The sequence below is a fragment of the Poromitra crassiceps genome (assembly GCF_964638095.1).
Source record: "Poromitra crassiceps genome assembly, chromosome: 1".
In the NCBI taxonomy this organism is placed as follows: domain Eukaryota; kingdom Metazoa; phylum Chordata; class Actinopteri; order Beryciformes; family Melamphaidae; genus Poromitra; species Poromitra crassiceps.
Genome location: NC_139623.1, coordinates 28,984,458 through 29,006,590, shown reverse-complemented (window position 1 = coordinate 29,006,590; position 22,133 = coordinate 28,984,458). Strand labels below are relative to the sequence as shown.

General features: G+C 47.7%; 1 protein-coding gene across 5 annotated transcripts in view; it reads right to left on the bottom strand.

The window, feature by feature from the left end:
- LOC310784188 (cell adhesion molecule DSCAML1-like) overlaps positions 1-21,761 on the bottom strand; it is a gene marked incomplete at both ends in the record, with an annotated part of 127,221 nt that extends 105,460 nt beyond the window's left edge. For 2 of the 5 annotated variants that reach the window (XM_083645195.1, XM_083645196.1), the window contains 2 exons: positions 825-1,145; positions 21,503-21,761. In XM_083645195.1, the coding sequence (XP_083501321.1) occupies positions 825-1,145; positions 21,503-21,761 (580 nt within the window). The remainder of the gene's footprint in view (positions 1-824; positions 1,146-21,502) is intronic. The other 3 variants (XM_083645198.1, XM_083645199.1, XM_083645197.1) reach the window with 2 other exon arrangements.
- Between the last annotated feature and the right edge of the window lie 372 nt (positions 21,762-22,133).

Here is a 22,133-nt window from a genome sequence, read left to right as displayed (position 1 = left end):
CGATACGTGCTGCTCTGTTCTTAGCTACCTGTAACCTGTTTATATTATTTTCTGTTGTATTTGACCAAATAACCAAACAATAATCTAGCTGTCATAACACCAATGCTTGCATTGATTGTTTTATTAAATGGCTAGGCATGAATTTTTGACAGTGTTTTATTGCAGCCATACCTCTTCCCATTTTTACTAATTGGTCAATCTGACTGTTCCAAGATAGTTTACTGTCAATAGTGATCCCTAACAACTTTACATCAGTTACTTGTTCTATAACTTTATCAACTAAAGTCAAGTGTAGGGTTGGCATAACTTTTAACATCAAGTATTTTTCCCCCTGCTGTCCTGGTCGTTGCTCCACCCCCTCTGCCGATCTGGGGAGAGCCATAGACTTCACTAGCACATGCTTACTCTGATCCATGTGTAATCGCCAGCAGCCTTTTTCACCTGACAGCGAGGAGTTTCACCGGCAGTATGTGTGAGGATCACGTTACTCCCACCAGTTTCCCTTCCCCCCTGAACAGGCGCCCCGACTGACCAGAGGAGGCGCTAGTGCAACGACCAGGACACATACCCTTAATCCGGCTTCCCCTGCAGACAAGGCCAATTGTGCCTTTATGGACACCCAGCCAAGCCGGAGGTAACACGGGGGCTCGAACCTGCAACCCTCGTGTTGGTAGGCAGGGAATCTACCGCTGCACTACCCGGACGCCATGTATTCCCCCTTTCTCTATCTCCATTTTCCAGACACCTCCTCTTTTTCTTTACCCTCAGACTCTCACCCGCTCCCTTCCCTTCTGTCAATCTGTGTCCGCCTCCGGCCAACTCACCAGCTTTGATGCGGATGTTGGGGCTGCGGATCTTGCCAGCCTGGTTTTCGGCGGTGCAGAAGTAGTCGTTGTCGTGGATGTAGCTGTTGTAGGCGGAGGGCGAGAAGGGGTACAGTTGCAGGGTGCCGTTGGCGTGCACATGGCGGATGTGGGGCACGTCGTAGATGTCGTCGCCAGTGGCCAGGTACCAGCGCAGGATGGCACTGGGGGTGCCCCCTGCAGGGCAGGGCAGGGACACCCCCACCGAGCTGGAGTAGGTCACCCTCTGCAGGGAGGCATTCACAAAGTACAGCCTGGTAGAGCCCACATCCTCACTGTGTACTGCCAGGGCAAACAGACAACACAATATCACTTACTGGACAGGAGCAGGTAACTTTAATGTTGTCGCTGTCCAGCGGAAACCTTGTATCTCAAAAATTCAGACTTTTTTGTTTTGTTTTTGTTTTTCATAAATGGGTTTAGTGGGTTACCCAAAAATAACCTGTGAACGTTTCAGGTACTTTGGCCCAGTGAAAGATGTGATATTACTGGTAATTAATGTACTATGTTAAAATGGGAATGTTTTTTCTTCCTTGTGAAAACAATGTTTTTTGGAGATACCAGGTTTCCGCCGGACAGCAACGATCTGCTGCAAACACAGTGTCAACATACAGTACAAGACATTGCAACAACATGAGGACGCGTGAACATTAGCTAATAGGACGCCACCGCCACAGAATCCATCACTTTGATGGACGGACGATAGAGAGGGCGGGAATGTCCTTCAACTCTGCATCAAAATAATCATAACAAATGTATGTCAAATGTCCAGCTGCAAACATCAGTCATGTGATGCAGAAAGCCAGGGATTTGGGCTAAAGCCTTTGGTGGTTTAGGTGGATGTGGGGGGAGGAGCCTGCTACCTCTGTACACAGGGAGAGGGAGAGGGAGAGGGAGAGAGGGAGAGAGAGAGAGAGAGAGAGAGAGAGAGAGGGAGAGGGAGAGAGAGAAAGATAGAGCGGGAGAGAAAACACACTGATAGGTTATGTGATTGGAATTTGTATGCCAGACGCAGAGATTTAAGTCTGTTTAATCTCCTTACATATTTAACACACACACACACACACACACACACACACACACACACACACACACACACACACACACACACACACCTACACACACACACACACACACACACACACACACACACACTCACCCCCCCCCCCCCCACACACACACACACACACGCACACACACACACACACACACACTCACACAGGCGCACTGAAACACACTAGGGATGTTCCTCTTCCTAGGTACTAAGATTAGAAGTAGAACCTTACAGATAGCAGAGAGAGGGAGAGGACAGTGAGTTGGGAAAGGAGGAGCAGGTGGGGGCAAGGGGTGGAGTACCCAAAATCCAGGGTCAAGAAAGGAAAGATTACAAGTGAAAGAAGGTGGGTGGCACTGATGGACAGATGTGTATGCCAACCATACACTCTTAAAATATGTAGCCTGACACCAGTCCAGTACCACATGGTCATCCTGAAAAGCACTGAAAGTCTCATTCTCGTGGAAAACACCAATGGGTGATGTAAGGAGGATTTTGATACAGTAGTCCTGCCAAAGTTACATAGTTCAATACTATCTGGGTGATTCTACAAAAATGGTTCAATTTAGGAGTTTGAAATACATTGTTCTATTTTACCCCAATTTTTACTATACATTATGCTACTACATTGGTGTTCTTTGTTGTTCTTTGTTGTCGTCTATGTGTGTCCGTCATCTTTTTGTCATCTGAGCACGGTGGCTCAGTGGTAGAGCTGTTGCCTCACAGTCAAAAGGTCCTGAGTTCGATTCTCGCCTGGGACACTGTGGGCGCTGTGGTTGTGTTCCCCCCCATATCTTCAGTGCCTACTGCCCAGGTGGGGTATCTCGTTGTAAGGGCCTTTCTCTCTGTGTGGAGTTTGCATGTTCTCCCCGTGCTCCCCCAGGGGGTTCCTCCGTATATAACCCCCCCACTAAAAACATGCAAAAGATCAGATCGTCATCGTCATCCGACCAGTGACGACAACATCCGAAGTTGGTCCCCGGGTGCTGTACGAGAAAGCGACCACTGCTCCTGGCCTGCCCCTCGGAGGAAAGGACATGCCTGGATGGGTTAAATGCAGAGGACACTTTTCACCGGCCACCGTCAGCATGAGTGTGTTGTGGCCGCATGCATGTATTGTGGTGTTCGTGTGACAATAAAAGACGGGCTTGTCCCGTTACGAGAGAGTTACGAGAGAGAGTTTTTTGTGCTCTGTGAAGCGGCCTTGGGTTCCTTGAAAGGCGCTATATAAATCCAAGCTATTATTATTATTATTATTACTATATCTAAAGCAGACATACCAAAAATACTGTTACATTTCTCAATTTTCTAGAATTCCCTTACAGTATACTCTTTCAAAAATGTGCCACTATACCAAAAAGTGGTTGTAAATGTGAAATAGATATGTACTTTCACCTATTAAAGTCCCCCCTCTTTTTTACATTTTTTTATCTATTTTTTGCAATTTGCAACTTAATTTCCGATTAAATTTTTAAATAAATCTAAATGCAGTCATTCTTTGTAAAACCTGCAAATTTGAATATATCTATTTACTAATTGATTAAATTAAATTTTGATCATACTCAAAACAGCAGGTGCTTCAGCAGTCATAACAGTGTGAGATGCGAGAGTCATATTTGCACACATAAGACACATGTCCTATGATGGTGATACAATCAATTAATACATTTTATACACACATATATATATATATATATATATATATATATAGGCTATATTATATAATTTAAACTGTTATCCACAACTTCTCATACATTGTTTATATTCCGCTATTCTTTTTTGATGATATAGCATTGATGATAGCATTATCATACAAGAAATATTGTGAGATGTTGACTGGACATAATCTCATCACATTCATTAGCATAAGATTTGTCACTACTGAATCAATCACCTATCTCCACTGAAGTATTACCATTGAGGATGACTGCAATTCAAACAAACATCTGTGCCATTCCATCTTGTAAAGGACTCTGCATAAGTGGTATCTTGGTCAAATGTCAACTAATGAAGAGATTCTATTCATTAGTGGAACAGAATATAGGTGTGTAAGCCCTGATGACCCTGACCCTGATGAAGACCTACAGTATGGTCACAACGTGTCGGTCATTTTAAACATTTTTCTTTGCCATGTAGAATGAAGACATTTTAATTATTCCAACCTACAGTGTGCCTTGGATTGTTTTTGTTTTTTTGTTTATTTTTATTTTTAGAGAACAATATACAAACAAGACAAACAGGCTCAGACACAGGAAAGGAAAGGAGTGGAAAAAAAACATATATCAACATTGCAACATGGCGCTATCAGCTGCATAAGGTGCTTATATGTGCTTATATATATATATTTAAAAAAAGTGCACAGGGTCCCGTGCAAAGGGTCCATGAGATACCAGCTGGGCGAGCCATCCGTCACCCCTAACATCAGTTACTGGTCATTCTTAACCTCGTAGGCCAAAAACGGGTCCCAGATAGTTGAGAACCTCCCAAGCGTGTTGGTTCTCAGGGACCTGAATTTCCCCATCTGTACAACAGAGATCATGTCCATCAGCCACACCTGAAAAGAAGGTGAAGAGGAGGACTTCCATTCCTTCAGAATGAGTCTTTTGGCGACTGTTGTCCCCAATGTCAGAGATTGTTGCACAGCTGTAGGGAAGTTCAGTGAGGACTCCAAGCAGCTGAAGATGGCGAGTTCTGCCTCCGGTTGTAGGGTTATTTTGTAGGCTTTAGAGTACCAGTCAAATATTTTGGCCCAGAATCCTGTTAGTGAAGGGCAGAACCAGAAGGCATGAGATAATGTGCCCTCTGATACCTGACACCTGTCACACAGTGGCGAGACAGAAGGGAAGATCCTGTGCAGTTTATGCTTGGAGTAGTGAAGACGGTGAGTGACTTTAAACTGGATCAGCTGGTGTCTGCTATTCACTGAGCAAAGTTGTACCACAGACAGACTCCTTTCCCATATAATATCAGATACATCAATACCAAGTTCCCCCTGCCATGCTTCTCTAATCTTCTCAGTAGAGGCCATGCTGCAGTTGCCAAACAGACATACAAATCTAGAGATTAGGTGCTTGGAGTTAGAAAGGCTCAGCAATACATCGAAAAAAGCATGTTCATTTGGGAGCGCCTCGAAGGTGCGGATTTTGGATCTAACATAATTTCTGATTTGGAGGAATCTGAGCCAGTTCGTGCCAGGCAACTCAAACTTCCTCTTTAGTAGATCAAAGGATGCAAAATTACCATCTATGTACAGGTCTTTGATGGAAACCAGCCCCTTCTCACTCCAGGCGTGGTAGTTTCTGTCTGACCATTGAGCCAAAAAAGAGTGATTGAAACAAATCGGCGTGTGGACAGAAACATCTGGTACACTCAAAACACTCCTAATTTGGTTTAAAATTCTGACAGAGTTTTTCATGACAAAACTTAAATTTAAATTTTGTAAGGTCCCAGGTCTCTCTAACTTAGCAAATAGCATGGCTGGTAAGGAAGAGTTGACAATGGAGTTGGCCTCCATTTTCAGCCACAAGGGGGCCCCAGAAGTTAAGTTGCCCGGAATCCCTTGTCGCCAGTACATCAAAGCCCTAACATTGGCAGCCCAGTAGTAGTGCCTAAATACTGGTAAGGCCAGCCCTCCCTCAGACCTAGGTTTTTGCAAGTGAATTTTCGGAATTCTGTGGTTCTTATAGTTCCAGATGTATGACAGAATTATGGAGTCCAGTCCATTGAAAAAATCTGATGTGAGAAAGATGGGAAGATTTTGACAAAGATAAAGGAACCTAGGAAGAGAGACCATCTTAACTGAGTGTATACGGCCAATCATGGAGAGGGGCAGGATTTTCCAGTTTTCTATACACTTTTTAAGTCTTGAAACAAAGTCTGCCAAGTTCAACTTGAATATTAGTTTAGGATCTCTGGGTATGGTCAAGCCGAGATAGGTAAGGCGGTCCTTTGCCAATTTGAATGGGAGATTCTCCAGGAAACCAGGAGTGAAGACATCAGAGAGAGGCATAAAGTCACTCTTTGTCCAGTTAATTGTGTATCCGGATAGCTTACCAAAGGAGGTGATTAATTCTAGGAGAGGGGGGATCGATTGTTCTGAGTTATGTAGGTATAATATTACGTCGTCGGCGTACAAACTGATACGTGTCTCAATACCTCCAACCCTGCCTGACTGAGCGGAGTTGCCTTGGATTGTTTTTGAAGGCAACTTGCATTTTTACATTTGACCAAGATACTACTTATGCAGAGTTCTTCACAAGATGGAATAAGCACAATACAACACCTGAAATATCCAAAGAGCACCTGTAGGTGATCACTACAAAGACCCAGCAGCGCTTCCACTCTACTGTCTAAACATCTGTGCCACTTCAGGTAAATGCTCTACTCTACTGGTCCAGATGTTCTGTGGCCGGTCAAAAGTTCCCCATACACTGCAATGACTGCACACATTTCCAAACCCACTAAAACTGTGAGTAGGGCATGTTTCTGCCAATAAATTGGGAGGGACTGGATAATAAACAAGACCTATAGAAGTGAGAGTGAAGAGGTTTTCTTTTCCTTGCTTCACCCACATGGTGGTAAACTACAAGTAAGCAATTTTGTTCAAGGATTCACCCATCAACCTGTGAAACAACCATACAAAATGTGTTATTTTCTCCCTCTAACAATCTTTGACAGTCTGCCTTAATTTCATAAACCATGAGATATGTAATGTGTAAACAGCAGAGTTAATTAACATTAATCTCACTATCAATAGAAGTGTGTAATTATGTACGTAGCTACACCTATCACAGCTGCTCCATGCTTATCTGTGGCCAACATTAGCATACTCTCTGACACAGACATGTAGCCAGTCTTCAACATCTGCTGTTAGATGTTTGAATAGTTTTTATTATTTAATTATTTTGGCATTATTAACTATAGCTCTCTTCAAGTTTCATCAAGCTGTCATTATGAGCTTGCTTTCATATCCATTAAATGACAGGCAGCTGTATTCAAAAAGCTTTGTTAAATAATTTTAGAGCAGTATTATCAGTAGTAGATTATTTTCGTTGTTCACATTATACAGGCCGACATTGGCTATTCACAGTTGTTTTTAGCACAACACTTAAAGTAGTTGTGACAATCATGTGACAATCATATAATCAATCAATAAGGATTTGGAAACCACTTCAAATCCAAACCTCACAATGAACCACCTCCGGCCAAACACTGTGACCAGTGAGTACCAAGTTCAGTTACAAAAACCCGTCAGACATAGAAGCCTGAGACCAAGGAGCCCATCTAAAGCACTGAAACCCAACCACGGCAATTCAGTTGAATCTTGCTGTAGCCTTCAACAATATGCCTTTGTGAGCCAATCCGGACACTTAAACTCCATTGATGGGGGTGTCTGGGTAGTGTAGTTAAAAACTACAGACCCATCGCCGCTCTGTGGTCATGAAGTCCTTCGAACGCCTTGTTCTGTCCTACCTAAAATCCATCATGGACCCACTCCCGGACCCCTGCAGTTCGGCTACAGAGACAACAGGTTTGTCGACGATGCTATAAACATGGCCGTCCACTCCATCCTTGTGCACCTGGACACTGCAGGAACCTATGCCAGGATCCTGTTTGTGCACTTCATCTCGGCCTTCGATACAATCATCCCGGCTCTGCTGCACGAGAATCTCTCCCAGCTGGGCGTGCCCGAATCCATCTGTACATGGACCACAGACTTCCTAACGAACAGGAAGCAGCAAGTAAGGCTGGGGAAGCACGTCACTGATTCACGGACCCTCAGCACTGGAGCGGTGTCCTCTCTTGATACTTCTTCTCCCTGTACACCAACAGCTGTACCTCGAGTCATCAATCCATCAAGCTCCTGACATTCGCTGATGACACGACACTCATAGGCCTCATCTCTGATGGAGACCAGTCTGCGTACAGGCAGGAGATTGATCATCTGGTGACTTGGTGCAGTCAAAACAACCTAGAGCACAAAAGACAGTGGAGATGGTTGTGGACTACAGGAGGAATGCAGCCCCACCTCCCCCCATCACCCTGGGTGACTCCCCAGTCAACACTGTGGAGTCCTTCCACTTCCTGTGGTCCATCATCAGCCGGCACCTGAAATGGGTGAACATCAGAGCTCTCACCAAGAAGGCACAACAGAGGATGTACTTCATGTGGCAGCTGAAGAAATTAAAAGTGCCAAAAGCAACGATGGTGCTCTTCTTCACCTCCATCGTTGAGTCCATCCTCACCTCCTCCATCACCGTCTGGTATGCTGCTGCTGCCCTCAAGACATCTGCAGACTGTGTCCCCTGAGCACCACCGGGTCAGCAACAGGCCAGGGTCCCCCCACTGACATGAAACCCCCCCACCAAACATCACTTTAAAGATACAGTATATGGACTGCACCTTACATCTTTCTGTATTGTTTTCATCTTCCAACTATTGATGCGACCTCTACATTGCATGCACTAAGTCAAATTCCTCGTATGTAATCGGATTACTTACTGTACCGTGGCAATAAAGGTTAATCTGAATCTGAACTGGGGCAATAGCGTAACCCTCGAACGCGATATGTCTTGACGGTGAAACTCCTCACTGTCAGGTGAAAAGAAGCGGCTGGCGACTGTGTATCGAAGGAAGCATGTGCTAGTGTACGGCTCTCCCCAGATCGGCAGAGGGGATGGAGCAACGATCGGGACTGCTGGGGGGAATTGGCCAAGGTGGGGAGCTCTATGTCTCTATGGGGAGCTCTATGTCTCTATGGGGAGCTCTATGTCTCTATGGGGAGCTCTATGTCTCTATGGGGAGCTCTATGGCTCTATGGGGAGCTCTATGTCTCTATGGGGAGCTCTATGTCTCTATGGGGAGCTCTATGGCTCTCCCCAAATTGGGGAGAAAATGGGAGAAAATCCAGAAAGAAAAAACACGGTTGATGGACTCATTGTGCAAATGTGTTGGTCAGGTTGTTTCTGCCATGTCTTTAATGCACTGTCACTTTAAGCTAACATCAACAGTGTCACTGCATTGACACTAAACTGCACCGGATCCAAGGAAGACGCAGCTTTCTTTTCCCATCCAAGGGGTTAGTCAATAATTCCAGCTTCCTCTTAAAAGTAGAGTTACTCTCCATAGCTGAAGACTGGAGATTGATCAAGCTGGGCGGGCAGCATGCTACAGATGGTATATGAAATGTGTCTGGCAGTCCTGTGGTGGGCTGCAGAAACCAGGTCAGACTCCCTCCTCTCTGCAGATTACTGATAATGGCCCCTGAGCATAAAGCCTATATTAAAGATTGCAATATCTATAATCTCCCAATGGGGGGACAGGACTAAAGTGGAAGAGTGGAGGGGCTAAAGGCAGACTGGGGTCACCCTGAGAGCTTAGGGGGGGCTGGGCGGCAGGCAGAGGAACCTCTCATACAGTAGATTATATGGCCTGGGGGCCTGGTGGGCACTGGGGGGCTGGGACTGGGTGCACTGGGACCGATGGAGAGGGAAGCGGAATAGAAGGGGGATCAGAGCAAACTCCCAGCACTCAGAGCCTGCTGTCAAAACCCGGCACTGGCTCCGCAGAGGCACCTCACACTGCATATACACACACGCGCGCGTGCACGCACGCACACACACACACACACACACGCACACACACGCACACGCACATACACACACACACACACACACACACACACACACACACACACACACACACACACACACACACACAAGCATAAAAGCATGCACATACACACTCCCAAAGCAGCTCTTATAGCACTCAGTCACACAGGGAGGAGACAGAACAGGTTGCCATGGTGGCGCTGCTGGCACTGGGGGGGGGGGACAGTACAAAGATTTAACCTCACTAGAATGACACACTGAATAATCCAAATGCAGAAACTTGAGCAAAGCCCACATTCTACTGCCTTCACTCAAAGATTTGCATTTTGGGGCAAAAACAAACTCGTATTTGCTGAAGTGAGCAAATATGGTTAAATGGCATGCAGGGACATTTATGAAAATGGAACAAATAGCAAATATGGTCACAAAAAATGGGGGGGGGTATGGTGTTCATTTGAGGGTGTGCATATCACCATCACCTTTAAAATCAACTTGCCAATGGTGGCCAATGCAGAGAAATGAAGCCAGTCAGTGATAGGATGACAAAATGTGTTTGGTCCAGTGTGGTCAGGCATTGCCTCATTAACACATCAAATTATGAGCAGAGGTACATCAGAACAGAGAAACAGTCAGGTAATTCAGTAGTCTAATGGACAGCTTTTTGCCTCAGGTTATGGTTAAGCAGGGAAAGGATATGGTCTGGTTAGGTAATGGAGCAAATAAGTTAGTCTAAACGATTTAGGATCAACCTTGGACCTTTGAAAACTTTGAACAGGATCATGAGATCGCTGCTGTGTTTTTATTGACATTTTTGTTAGCAGCCTGTCGAAGCAGCAAGCTCCCAAGCAAAGTTACAGTTAAAGTTAATAAAAAAGCAGCTGCGTGTGTGACCTTAGCTATGGGATGGGATTTTTTCACCTTTGGGAATTCAACAAATCATAGAGATGTTTCAGTGTGTGATATTTCACCGTTTGTCCACAGTAGCAATGATGTTGGATTTGAACACAAGCAAAGGGTCAGTTGAGCGTGAACTGGCTCACGTTAGTGATGTAACCCCTCCAACAATCCACTCTGCCTTTAATGAACCACAGCTAGAATGGAACCTACAGACCCGCCCTGACACATTCATGGCTAATGGGCGTCACCAATTGGAGATAACTCATTTAAGAATATCCCGTCACTCTGAGTGACGTGTTCTTTTGAGCAACACCACATCTCAGCATGATGTGGAGAGAGCCGTCATAGCAACATTGACCAAAGCCCCCCCCCCTGGATTTTTCACCCATTTTCTCCACAGGTGTACTTGGTCAATGCCCCCTGCTTTCCCGGTCGCTGCCCCACCCCCTCTGACATAGCGCGCGGGAGGGTCATGCTATTCCCCATTCCCCTCCCCCTGAACAGGCACCCCGACTGACCAGAGGAGGCGACCAGGGACTCATACCCCACCGGCTTCCCACCCACAGACACGGCCAATTGTGTCTGTAGGAACGTCTGACCAAGCCGGAACTACCGCTGCCGGGAATTGAACCCGGGTCTCGGTGGTGGTACTGGTGAGTGTTTTTACCTCTACATAGCCAGACGCCCCCAAGTGACATGTTCTTTTGAACAACAGCACATCTCACCATGATGTGTGTACATGAGGCCGGAGAGGCAGCATGGACCAAAGCTGTGGGGTTTCCCATGCTGCTGCCAGGGAACCAAACCACTGGCTCAACTGCACCCAGGAGGCTTCAATCAACTGCGTTCAGCACAACTACAGGAAAACGCATCCCCTGACTGAAAAGTGTTTTCTCTGCTGCGCGCCCGTGTTGGCGGCGCCAAGCTCAGGCTGTCAGAGTCACAGCCACTATTTTCTACATCCTGTCGGAGAGCCACGCATGAATATGTATGTCAGAGAGGAAGAAGTCATAACCTATGCAAGGCTTCATCATGCATAATGCAGCTGATCGACGCCTCTCCAGTATGGCAGCGTGCACAAGAGTGTGTACGGACATGCACACGCGCGCGCGCACGAACGCACGCACGCACACGCACACGCACACACACACACACACACACACGGGCGCAACTATATTGTGATGAGCAAGTAAACAAACGCCAGCACCCCTCACCGTTACACATTCTCACACCCAGTGCTCCCTGCGCCCGACCACGCATAATACCTCCACACGTTCCCCTCTCCCGACCACATAATACCTCCACACGTTCCCCTCTCCCGACCACATAATACCTCCACACGTTCCCCTTCCCGACCACATAACACCTCCACACGTTCCCCTCTCCCGACCACACATAACACCTCCACACGTTCCCCTCTCCCGACCACATAATACCTCCACACGTTCCCCTCTCCCGACCACATAATACCTCCACACGTTCCCCTCTCCCGACCACATAATACCTCCACACGTTCCCCTCTCCCGACCACATAATACCTCCACACGTTCCCCTCTCCCGACCACATAATACCTCCACACGTTCCCCTCTCCCGACCACACATAATACCTCCACACGTTCCCCCCTCCCGACCACATAATACCTCCACACGTTCCCCTCTCCCGACCACATAATACCTCCACACGTTCCCCTCTCCCGACCACATAATACCTCCACACGTTCCCCTCTCCCGACCACACATAATACCTCCACACGTTCCCCCCTCCCGACCACGCATAATACCTCCACACGTTCCCCTCTCCCGACCACATAATACCTCCACACGTTCCCCTCTCCCGACCACATAATACCTCCACACGTTCCCCTCTCCCGACCACACATAATACCTCCACACGTTCCCCTCTCCCGACCACATAATACCTCCACACGTTCCCCTCTCCCGACCACATAATACCTCCACACGTTCCCCCCTCCCGACCACGCATAATACCTCCAAACGTTCCCCTCTCCCGACCACATAATACCTCCACACGTTCCCCTCTCCCGACCACACATAATACCTCCACACGTTCCCCTCTCCCGACCACATAATACCTCCACACGTTCCCCCCTCCCGACCACGCATAATACCTCCACACATTCCCCTCTCCCGACCACATAATACCTCCACACATTCCCCCCTCCCGACCACATAATACCTCCACACGTTCCCTCCTCCCGACCACACATAATACCTCCACACGTTCCCCCCTCCCGACCACGCATAATACCTCCACACGTTCCCCTCTCCCGACCACATAATACCTCCAAACGTTCCCCTCTCCCGACCACATAATACCTCCACACGTTCCCCTCTCCCGACCACACATAATACCTCCACACGTTCCCCTCTCCCGACCACATAATACCTCCACACGTTCCCCCCTCCCGACCACGCATAATACCTCCACACATTCCCCTCTCCCGACCACATAATACCTCCACACATTCCCCCCTCCCGACCACATAATACCTCCACACGTTCCCTCCTCCCGACCACACATAATACCTCCACACGTTCCCCCCTCCCGACCACGCATAATACCTCCACACGTTCCCCTCTCCCGACCACATAACACCTCCACACGTTCCCCTCTCCCGACCACACATAATACCTCCACACGTTCCCCCCTCCCGACCACGCATAATACCTCCACACGTTCCCCTCTCCCGACCACATAATACCTCCACACGTTCCCCCCTCCCGACCACATAATACCTCCACACGTTCCCCCCTCCCGACCACATAATACCTCCACACGTTCCCCTCTCCCGACCACACATAATACCTCCACACGTTCCCCCCTCCCGACCACGCATAATACCTCCACACGTTCCCCCCTCCCGACCACACATAATACCTCCACACATTCCCCTCTCCCGACCACATAATACCTCCACACGTTCCCCTCTCCCGACCACACATAATACCTCCACACGTTCCCCTCTCCCGACCACATAATACCTCCACACGTTCCCCCCTCCCGACCACATAATACCTCCACACGTTCCCCCCTCCCGACCACGCATAATACCTCCACACGTTCCCCCCTCCCGACCACATAATACCTCCACACGTTCCCCCCTCCCGACCACGCATAATACCTCCACACGTTCCCCCCTCCCGACCACATAATACCTCCACACGTTCCCCCCTCCCGACCACACATAATACCTCCACACATTCCCCTCTCCCGACCACATAATACCTCCACACGTTCCCCTCTCCCGACCACACATAATACCTCCACACGTTCCCCTCTCCCGACCACATAATACCTCCACACGTTCCCCCCTCCCGACCACATAATACCTCCACACATTCCCCTCTCCCGACCACATAATACCTCCACACGTTCCCCTCTCCCGACCACATAATACCTCCACACGTTCCCCTCTCCCGACCACATAATACCTCCACACGTTCCCCCCTCCCGACCACATAATACCTCCACACGTTCCCCTCTCCCGACCACATAATACCTCCACACGTTCCCCTCTCCCGACCACATAATACCTCCACACGTTCCCCTCTCCCGACCACATAATACCTCCACACGTTCCCTCCTCCCGACCACGCATAATACCTCCACACGTTCCCCTCTCCCGACCACATAACACCTCCACACGTTCCCTCCTCCCGACCACACATAATACCTCCACACGTTCCCTCCTCCCGACCACGCATAATACCTCCACACGTTCCCCTCTCCCGACCACATAACACCTCCATACGTTCCCTCCTCCCGACCACATAACACCTCCATACGTTCCCTCCTCCCGACCACATAACACCTCCATACGTTCCCTCCTCCCGACCACATAATACCTCCACACGTTCCCTCCTCCCGACCACATAATACCTCCATACGTTCCCCTCTCCCGACCACATAATACCTCCATACGTTCCCCTCTCCCGACCACATAACACCTCCACACGTTCCCTCCTCCCGACCACATAATACCTCCACACGTTCCCCTCTCCCGACCACATAACACCTCCACACGTTCCCTCCTCCCGACCACACATACTGTAATACCTCCATACGTTCCCTCCTCCCGACCACATAACACCTCCACACGTTCCCTCCTCCCGACCACGCATAATACCTCCACACGTTCCCCTCTCCCGACCACATAACACCTCCACACGTTCCCTCCTCCCGACCACACATAATACCTCCACACGTTCCCTCCTCCCGACCACGCATAATACCTCCACACGTTCCCCTCTCCCGACCACATAACACCTCCATACGTTCCCTCCTCCCGACCACATAACACCTCCATACGTTCCCTCCTCCCGACCACATAATACCTCCACACGTTCCCTCCTCCCGACCACATAATACCTCCACACGTTCCCCTCTCCCGACCACATAATACCTCCATACGTTCCCCTCTCCCGACCACATAACACCTCCACACGTTCCCTCCTCCCGACCACATAATACCTCCACACGTTCCCCTCTCCCGACCACATAATACCTCCACACGTTCCCTCCTCCCGACCACACATACTGTAATACCTCCACACGTTCCCTCCTCCCGACCACATAACACCTCCATACGTTCCCTCCTCCCGACCACATAACACCTCCATACGTTCCCTCCTCCCGACCACATAACACCTCCATACGTTCCCCTCTCCCGACCACATAATACCTCCACACGTTCCCTCCTCCCGACCACATAATACCTCCATACGTTCCCCTCTCCCGACCACATAATACCTCCATACGTTCCCCTCTCCCGACCACATAACACCTCCACACGTTCCCTCCTCCCGACCACATAATACCTCCACACGTTCCCCTCTCCCGACCACATAACACCTCCACACGTTCCCTCCTCCCGACCACACATACTGTAATACCTCCACACGTTCCCTCCTCCCGACCACATAACACCTCCACACGTTCCCTCCTCCCGACCACGCATAATACCTCCACACGTTCCCCTCTCCCGACCACATAACACCTCCACACGTTCCCTCCTCCCGACCACACATACTGTAATACCTCCACACGTTCCCTCCTCCCGACCACACATAATACCTCCATACGTTCCCTCCTCCCGAGCACATAATACCTCCATACGTTCCCTCCTCCCGACCACACATAATACCTCCACACGTTCCCCTCTCCCGACCACATAATACCTCCACACGTTCCCCTCTACCGGGCCACACGTAACACCTCCACACGTTCCACCCTCCCGGCCACACGTAACACCTCCACACGTTCCACCCTCCCGACCACACAACGAGCGGGAAGGAGGGAGAGGCTCCCTCGTTCCCGCTTCAACATTTCGCTCATGTGCTCATCACCGCTCTCTGCCACCACCTCCATCTCCCCGTCCATTTATTTTGTCAAATTATTTTCATGACACTTCATCTTTATTTGATTTACGCGGCGCTGAGCGAGAGGAGAGATTTAGAGCGATAGGAGAGATTGCACGTGACAAAGGTCAAAAGTAGGATTCGATACCATGCCACCACACAGGCACGTCAGTCAGGTATGGGACGTCCTGCTACCTCTCTGTCCCCCTCTGTCACACATCATGGAGTGTCGTATGGGACACCCTGTTACCTCTGTCCTTCTCTGCCACACATCACGGAGCGTCGTATCGGACGCCCTGTTACCTCTCTGTCCCTCTCTGCCACACATCACAGGGCGTCGTATGGGACGCCCTGTTACCTCTCTGTCCCTCTCTGCCACACATCACAGAGCGTCGTATGGGACGCCCTGTTACCTCTGTCCCTCTCTGTCACACATCACGGAGCGTCGTATGGGACGCCCTGTTATCTCTCTGTCCCTCTCTGCCACACATCACGGAGCGTCGTATGGGACGCCCTGTTACCTCTCTGTCCCTCTCTGCCACACATCACAGGGCGTCGTATGGGACGCCCTGTTACCTCTCTGTCCCTCTCTGCCACACATCACGGAGCGTCATATGGAACGCCCTGTTACCTCTCTGTCCCTCTCTGCCACACATCACAGGGCGTCGTATGGGACGCCCTGCTACCTCTCTGTCCCTCTCTGTCACACATCACGGGGCGTCATATGGGACGCCCTGTTACCTCTGTCCCTCTCTGCCACACATCACGGGGCATCATATGGGATGCCCTGTTACCTCTCTGTCCCTCTCTCTCACACATCACGAAGCACAGGCCCTTATGGAAACAGATGTAGTGTCATTTTCAGCCAGACTGGAACTCAGTGTTTTGCACTTCACTTCCTGCTGCTCCCCCTCTCCCCCTCCCCTCCCCACCTCCCTATATGCTCCTCTGCCATCTCTCCATCTCTCCCCTTGTCACTTGTGTTTCATGACTGATGGGGAGACTTTCAAAGTTGTGAGCGCCGGTGCGTTTGTGTCTATCTGGGAAAGGCTGCCTGGTTGCCAGAATAAAACGTCATTGTACGTTTCTGCAAATGTCAACATTTCACAACCAAAAATACATTTCATATCAACATTTCTAGATATACCAATGTTAAGTCTGCTATTGAAATAGCACGGTTGCTAGTAAGGGGCGTTGTGGTCAGGGTGGATGGAGGGCATAAATACTTGCCTTTTACACCTGAGAGCTATGTTCACGTCCCAGTGTGTTCAAAGTCTACATTTAAACTGCAAGTCACATTGAACCTTTTAGTTATTTAAGCCTATAACCCAAACTATAATCCAAACCTTAACTAAGTTGCTTTACTTGCCTAAACATAACCAAAGTTGTTTATTTGCATTTAACGTTGGAAAGGTGGCGAGGTTTTCAAATTAACTGCTGTTTTGTTTCAAATTTACATATCCCAGGTGTTTTATTCTTGTTACTGGGTTGGGCAAGAAGGATTGAAATCAACGTTTGCTCTGTGTGCCGTGTGTAATGTGTTAATGTGTGTGTGTGTGTGTGTGTGTGTGTGTGTGTGTGTGTGTGTGTGTGTGTGTGTGTGTGTGTGTGTGTGTGTGTGTGTGTGTGTGTGCGTGCGTGCGCGCGTGTGCGTGCGCGAGGAAATATAAGACAGAAGAGGGGGGGTGAAAGTAGGAGGAGACACTATCGGGTGTGAATTGAATGTTGGTTGGATGCACAGGGAGAACAGGAATGCGGAGAGACGCAGATAGGTGTAAGCTTATGGATAATCCTTAGGGGTCCAGCGTATGTAGGTGGTTGGTGGGTGGGGGGTTAGGTGGGGGGAAGGTTGTCGGGGGTTACATCCAATCAAGGCAGGGGTGCTTCTTCTTTCTGAACACCCCCCCCCCCCCCCCAATCTGCTACCCCCCGCCTCCCCAACCCCCCCCCCCCCCCCCCCCCCCCCCCCCCCGGCCCATGCTGTGTCAGTAAAAAAAAGTGTGCTACTTCAGCAGTCCCCCTGGGACCTGCTCCCCCCTCACATCAAAGCAGCCAGTTTCTCTCTTAATGTGAATATCAAATCTGTGGATCACAAGTCCCAGCACAGTCTGCATAAACTGCCCCTCCCCCAACCTTTAATTCTGCCTAGTGATGAGGGAGAGAGAGGGAGGGGAGTTTTACTGCTACAGGAAGGGAGGGAGAGAGAGGGAGAGAGAGAGAGAGAGAGAGAGAGAGAGAGAGAGAGAGAGAGAGAGAGAGATCCAACAAAACAACTACTTGCTTCAGAGATTTGACATTTGAATGCACCGTCTATCCTGAAATGTGCAGCAGCGACCAGCACCCAATAAAATTGGGGGGAAAACTCGCTCAATTTGGGCATCTGTACCAGCTTTGCATGCATCTTTCATAGAGTCTTTCAAGATGGCAAACAGTGCATTCTTGCAGGTAAAACGAAATGCTTAATGCTTGCAGCATTTGTTTGCATTCCCTAGAAATAATCCATTCCTTTTCACAATGTCATTGGGATTTGGGATAGATATGAGGACTAATAGGAGAGCAGGCAGTGACAGAGCTCTGGCTTCCTATTGGTGAGGAGGGGAGCGTAACGAGCTGCGCTTCTCCACTCACCACTCCTACACCAGCACATCAGAAACTGATGTTTTATTTGAGACGTGTTGTCAAATGATATGGTATAGTGGCCCTATTGGAGTGAGAGCATGTCAATCAGGTTGTTTGAGAAGTCATTTGACTTTAACATTGGCTGTAAAAACAAAAACAACAACAAAAACAATTACCACAGCACACTAACCAGACAGGAGATTTTGTTGTTTGATTTTTTTGACAACCTTATTTCAAATTAGAATCAAAATTACATCACAGCCTTTTCTAATTGCAAGCAAAATGAAAGTGCACCAGGATTTCCCCTTTAAGATGGATGTTTTTGTGTTTCCAGAGGGCAAATCAAATAATGGCAGGTTTGAACACCTTCTACGGGCAAAAATGGAAGCCTGCACCCTGCATGGGTAATGATTGACACCCCTCTGGACCATACGGCTCTCTGTCACTGGGTGGTGCCTCAGATTGCGGCTCTAATTGTGCAGCCTGGCAAAGGCAACATGGGGATTTAGACTGGGGGGAAGGAGAGGGGAGGGTAGAGGATGGGGGGGGGCAGTTTAGCATATTTCTATTTGGGGTAGGGGGTGAGAAGTGGAGAAAAGGAGAGCATGTCCAGGTGATGAGGGATTGCTTTTTTGCTATTTAGTTTTATTCAAATGAAATCTAATTACATAGTTGAACATTGTTTTTCTGTATTTCTTTCAAAGAAGAAAAAATATATATTTTATTTAAATGTGATAGGCCTATCAGATTTTAAAATTGAGCCACAAAATAGGCCTGCAGCAGCTATAGGCCTATACAGCCTCCAAACCATAGAGAGCAACTCGATTCTCTGCATGCATTGCTTAATGGGGCGGCTAATTAGCCCACAATTCAGTAAATATCTCAATTACATGTCAAATGTTGACCAAACACACGGGCAGAAAATATACATATTTTTTTGTTTTTAAATAATAACGTCCATCAATAACTAAATCTACAACCTAAATCCTGGATGAATACATTTTCTATAAAATTCTCCTCGAGGCTACAGATATAAGATTTCAAATGACGGTACAAGTCTGTGAAAAAGAATCAAAATGCTTGCAGATTTTTTTTAAAGATCTGTAATTACTCTATAGCCTACCTGATTGCCTTCTGGATCAAACTGAGTGTGCGTTTGATTAATGTAGCTATTTCTTAATTTGACTCATATATATTTTGTTGAGCCTAATTCATGTGGAAATGTAGGCCTAGTTTCTTTTTATAGAGTGTTTTCTTATAGGCTACATATTAAAAAATGCGTAAAGAAGGTAATTTTGTATGAATTCATTCACTTTCAATTAAAATAGGTTATATAACATCTATATAACTATCACCGAAATTAAACTATTCAGAAAAATCCCGTCCAACAAAACCGTCAGGGGTGTCCCGACAACCCCCCCCCACACACACACACACACACACACACGCACACACACACGCACGCACGCACGCACGCACGCACGCACGCACGCGCGCACGCTCACGCGTCCACGGGGTCCAGGTGCGCTATTAGTGGAGAACACGACCGGGCTCGTCTATAATCTGCACCCTGCACGCCCCTGCAGGAGTTTCTCATTTGGTGCCATAAATGTAAGCGTATTGTTTATTCAAAAGGACCTCTGGAAGGCTGCTCTGCAATCACATCTTTCAAGTTACATATTGCTATAAATCAACAGCAGACATCTGACAACTGAGATGATTTTGAAAGAGTTGAGAACAACATAAACACACATAGAAGCACATATGATAGCATCACATAGGCTTTATGCTAATTCTCACTCGTCAAAAACATTAATAGGCCAATCCTATAGGCCTATATGAAAATGAATTAAATTAATGAAAATCGCTGATGTTGAACACAGCTGGTTTATTTGCATCGAAAGCAGCGATATTTCCACTTCCAGCCTCGACATAATGCCAGACTTGTATATAAATACATCTGCACCTCCACAAGGCCTGTGCTAATCATGAAAGCATAATGTAAACATGGCTCCAAACAGGCAAGCATACAGTAAACAAAGGGGCAGAAAATCCTCTAGTGTGGAGTTTCTGAAAAGATTATTTTAATGTAGCCTTCTGTAATAGCAGAAAATCAACTTGGTAATAGGGCCAGGGATTTGCTGCATATTGAACAAGAAATATGAAACATTTTCATTTTAACAAATGATTTACCTTATACACTTAGAAACCAAATTAAACAAAAAAGGTCAACAAAAAAATAAATAAATAGTGTAAAATAAATTAAATAGATGTGAAAACTTTGAATGCATGGGCTGTGTGGGTGTAGATAGCACATTAAACTATTACAGCCGTTGGGGAAAAAGGCCTTTTAATTGTCATCCAATTGAATATTATATTGTCTTCATACAATATAAGACTTCTGGCCATAAATTCCCTCAAAATCACCTCCCAAAAAATAAGAGCATCCCTCTGGAATGGAGCGCCTGTGCCCAGCACAGCCCCACAAAACAGCTGCAATTAGCACAGGCTACACAATGAAGGCAATCCAAACCTCCAAATCATAAGCATCCACTTGCAAACTTTACAGCAGGGCGCCCATTGCAGTTAATTAGTTCTAACAGTAATCAATCCAATCAATTGCAGGCCGATATATGTTTTCATTTTCTCTCTCTCCTCCTCTCCCCCTCTCCCTTTTGCACCTCATTCTCCCTATTCAGCCATTTTACATATTCATAACTGGAGTTGGTAATGCGAAAACAATCCGTGGTATCAGCACCATCTGTGGCATCATGGGCCGCTATAGGTAACCACACAACATCCAGCAAAAAAACAACAGAAAAACATTTTACACCTTCACACTTAAAAATATGTACATGTTCCTCTGCAGCAGGCTTACACATTTTGATTTACATAATTCCGTCCTCATCACTTGGCATGCGATAGACTAGATCAAAGCACAAGAGCATGCATATTATTTATAACTCTAGGGCTGCTATTTTTGTCCAATTATCACTTTTAATTCAACTGAAATAAAGTCACACTCTGGCGCTCAATGGTCAAGATGTGAAATATTCCAACAGTTTGTTCTTTGTCTTACCTTCTTGGAGAGAGTACAGCAGGAGTAAAGTTACAAGCCACATGCCATAAATAGCAGGTATATTTTTCAGGAATAGTTGGCAATCCTGGCAGGTGTGCTGCGCGGTTTTTTGGCCAGGCGGGTCTCCGTGCTGGACTGGCGACTGTGCTCCCCGGAGGTCTCTCCAGCCCTGCCGCCCCGCGAAGCATGGAGGGGGAATGAGAGGAGCCGCGGCCCCGCCCATGTCCCCTCCTCTCTCCTCCGAAAGACTACCGCGCATACAAATCCATCCTCCCCGACTCCAACTGAAACGCCGCGGAGCGATGGGTCACAGCGATGCCGAGGGTTGAGTTGAGTTGAACAGCGGATTTTTTTTAGTGCTATTTCGGTTTTACCGGGTTTCAGCGGTGGAATTACGCACACAGATCCATTTAGCACCTTGGAGAGCGCACCCACCTGTGCGCCCCAGATGACGCGCCGGTCTTTGCGCAATATGGATATACAATAGCTGCTCAGGCTACCACCGAGACTGTGAAAATGAATGAATCTCATACTTTTCCCCAGCTGTGTTTTGGACAGTATAGGCTAGTTAGGACCTTGGAGTATAGCACAGAATAATGACCGTTTTTTTTCCTTACGGAGCCATGAAACG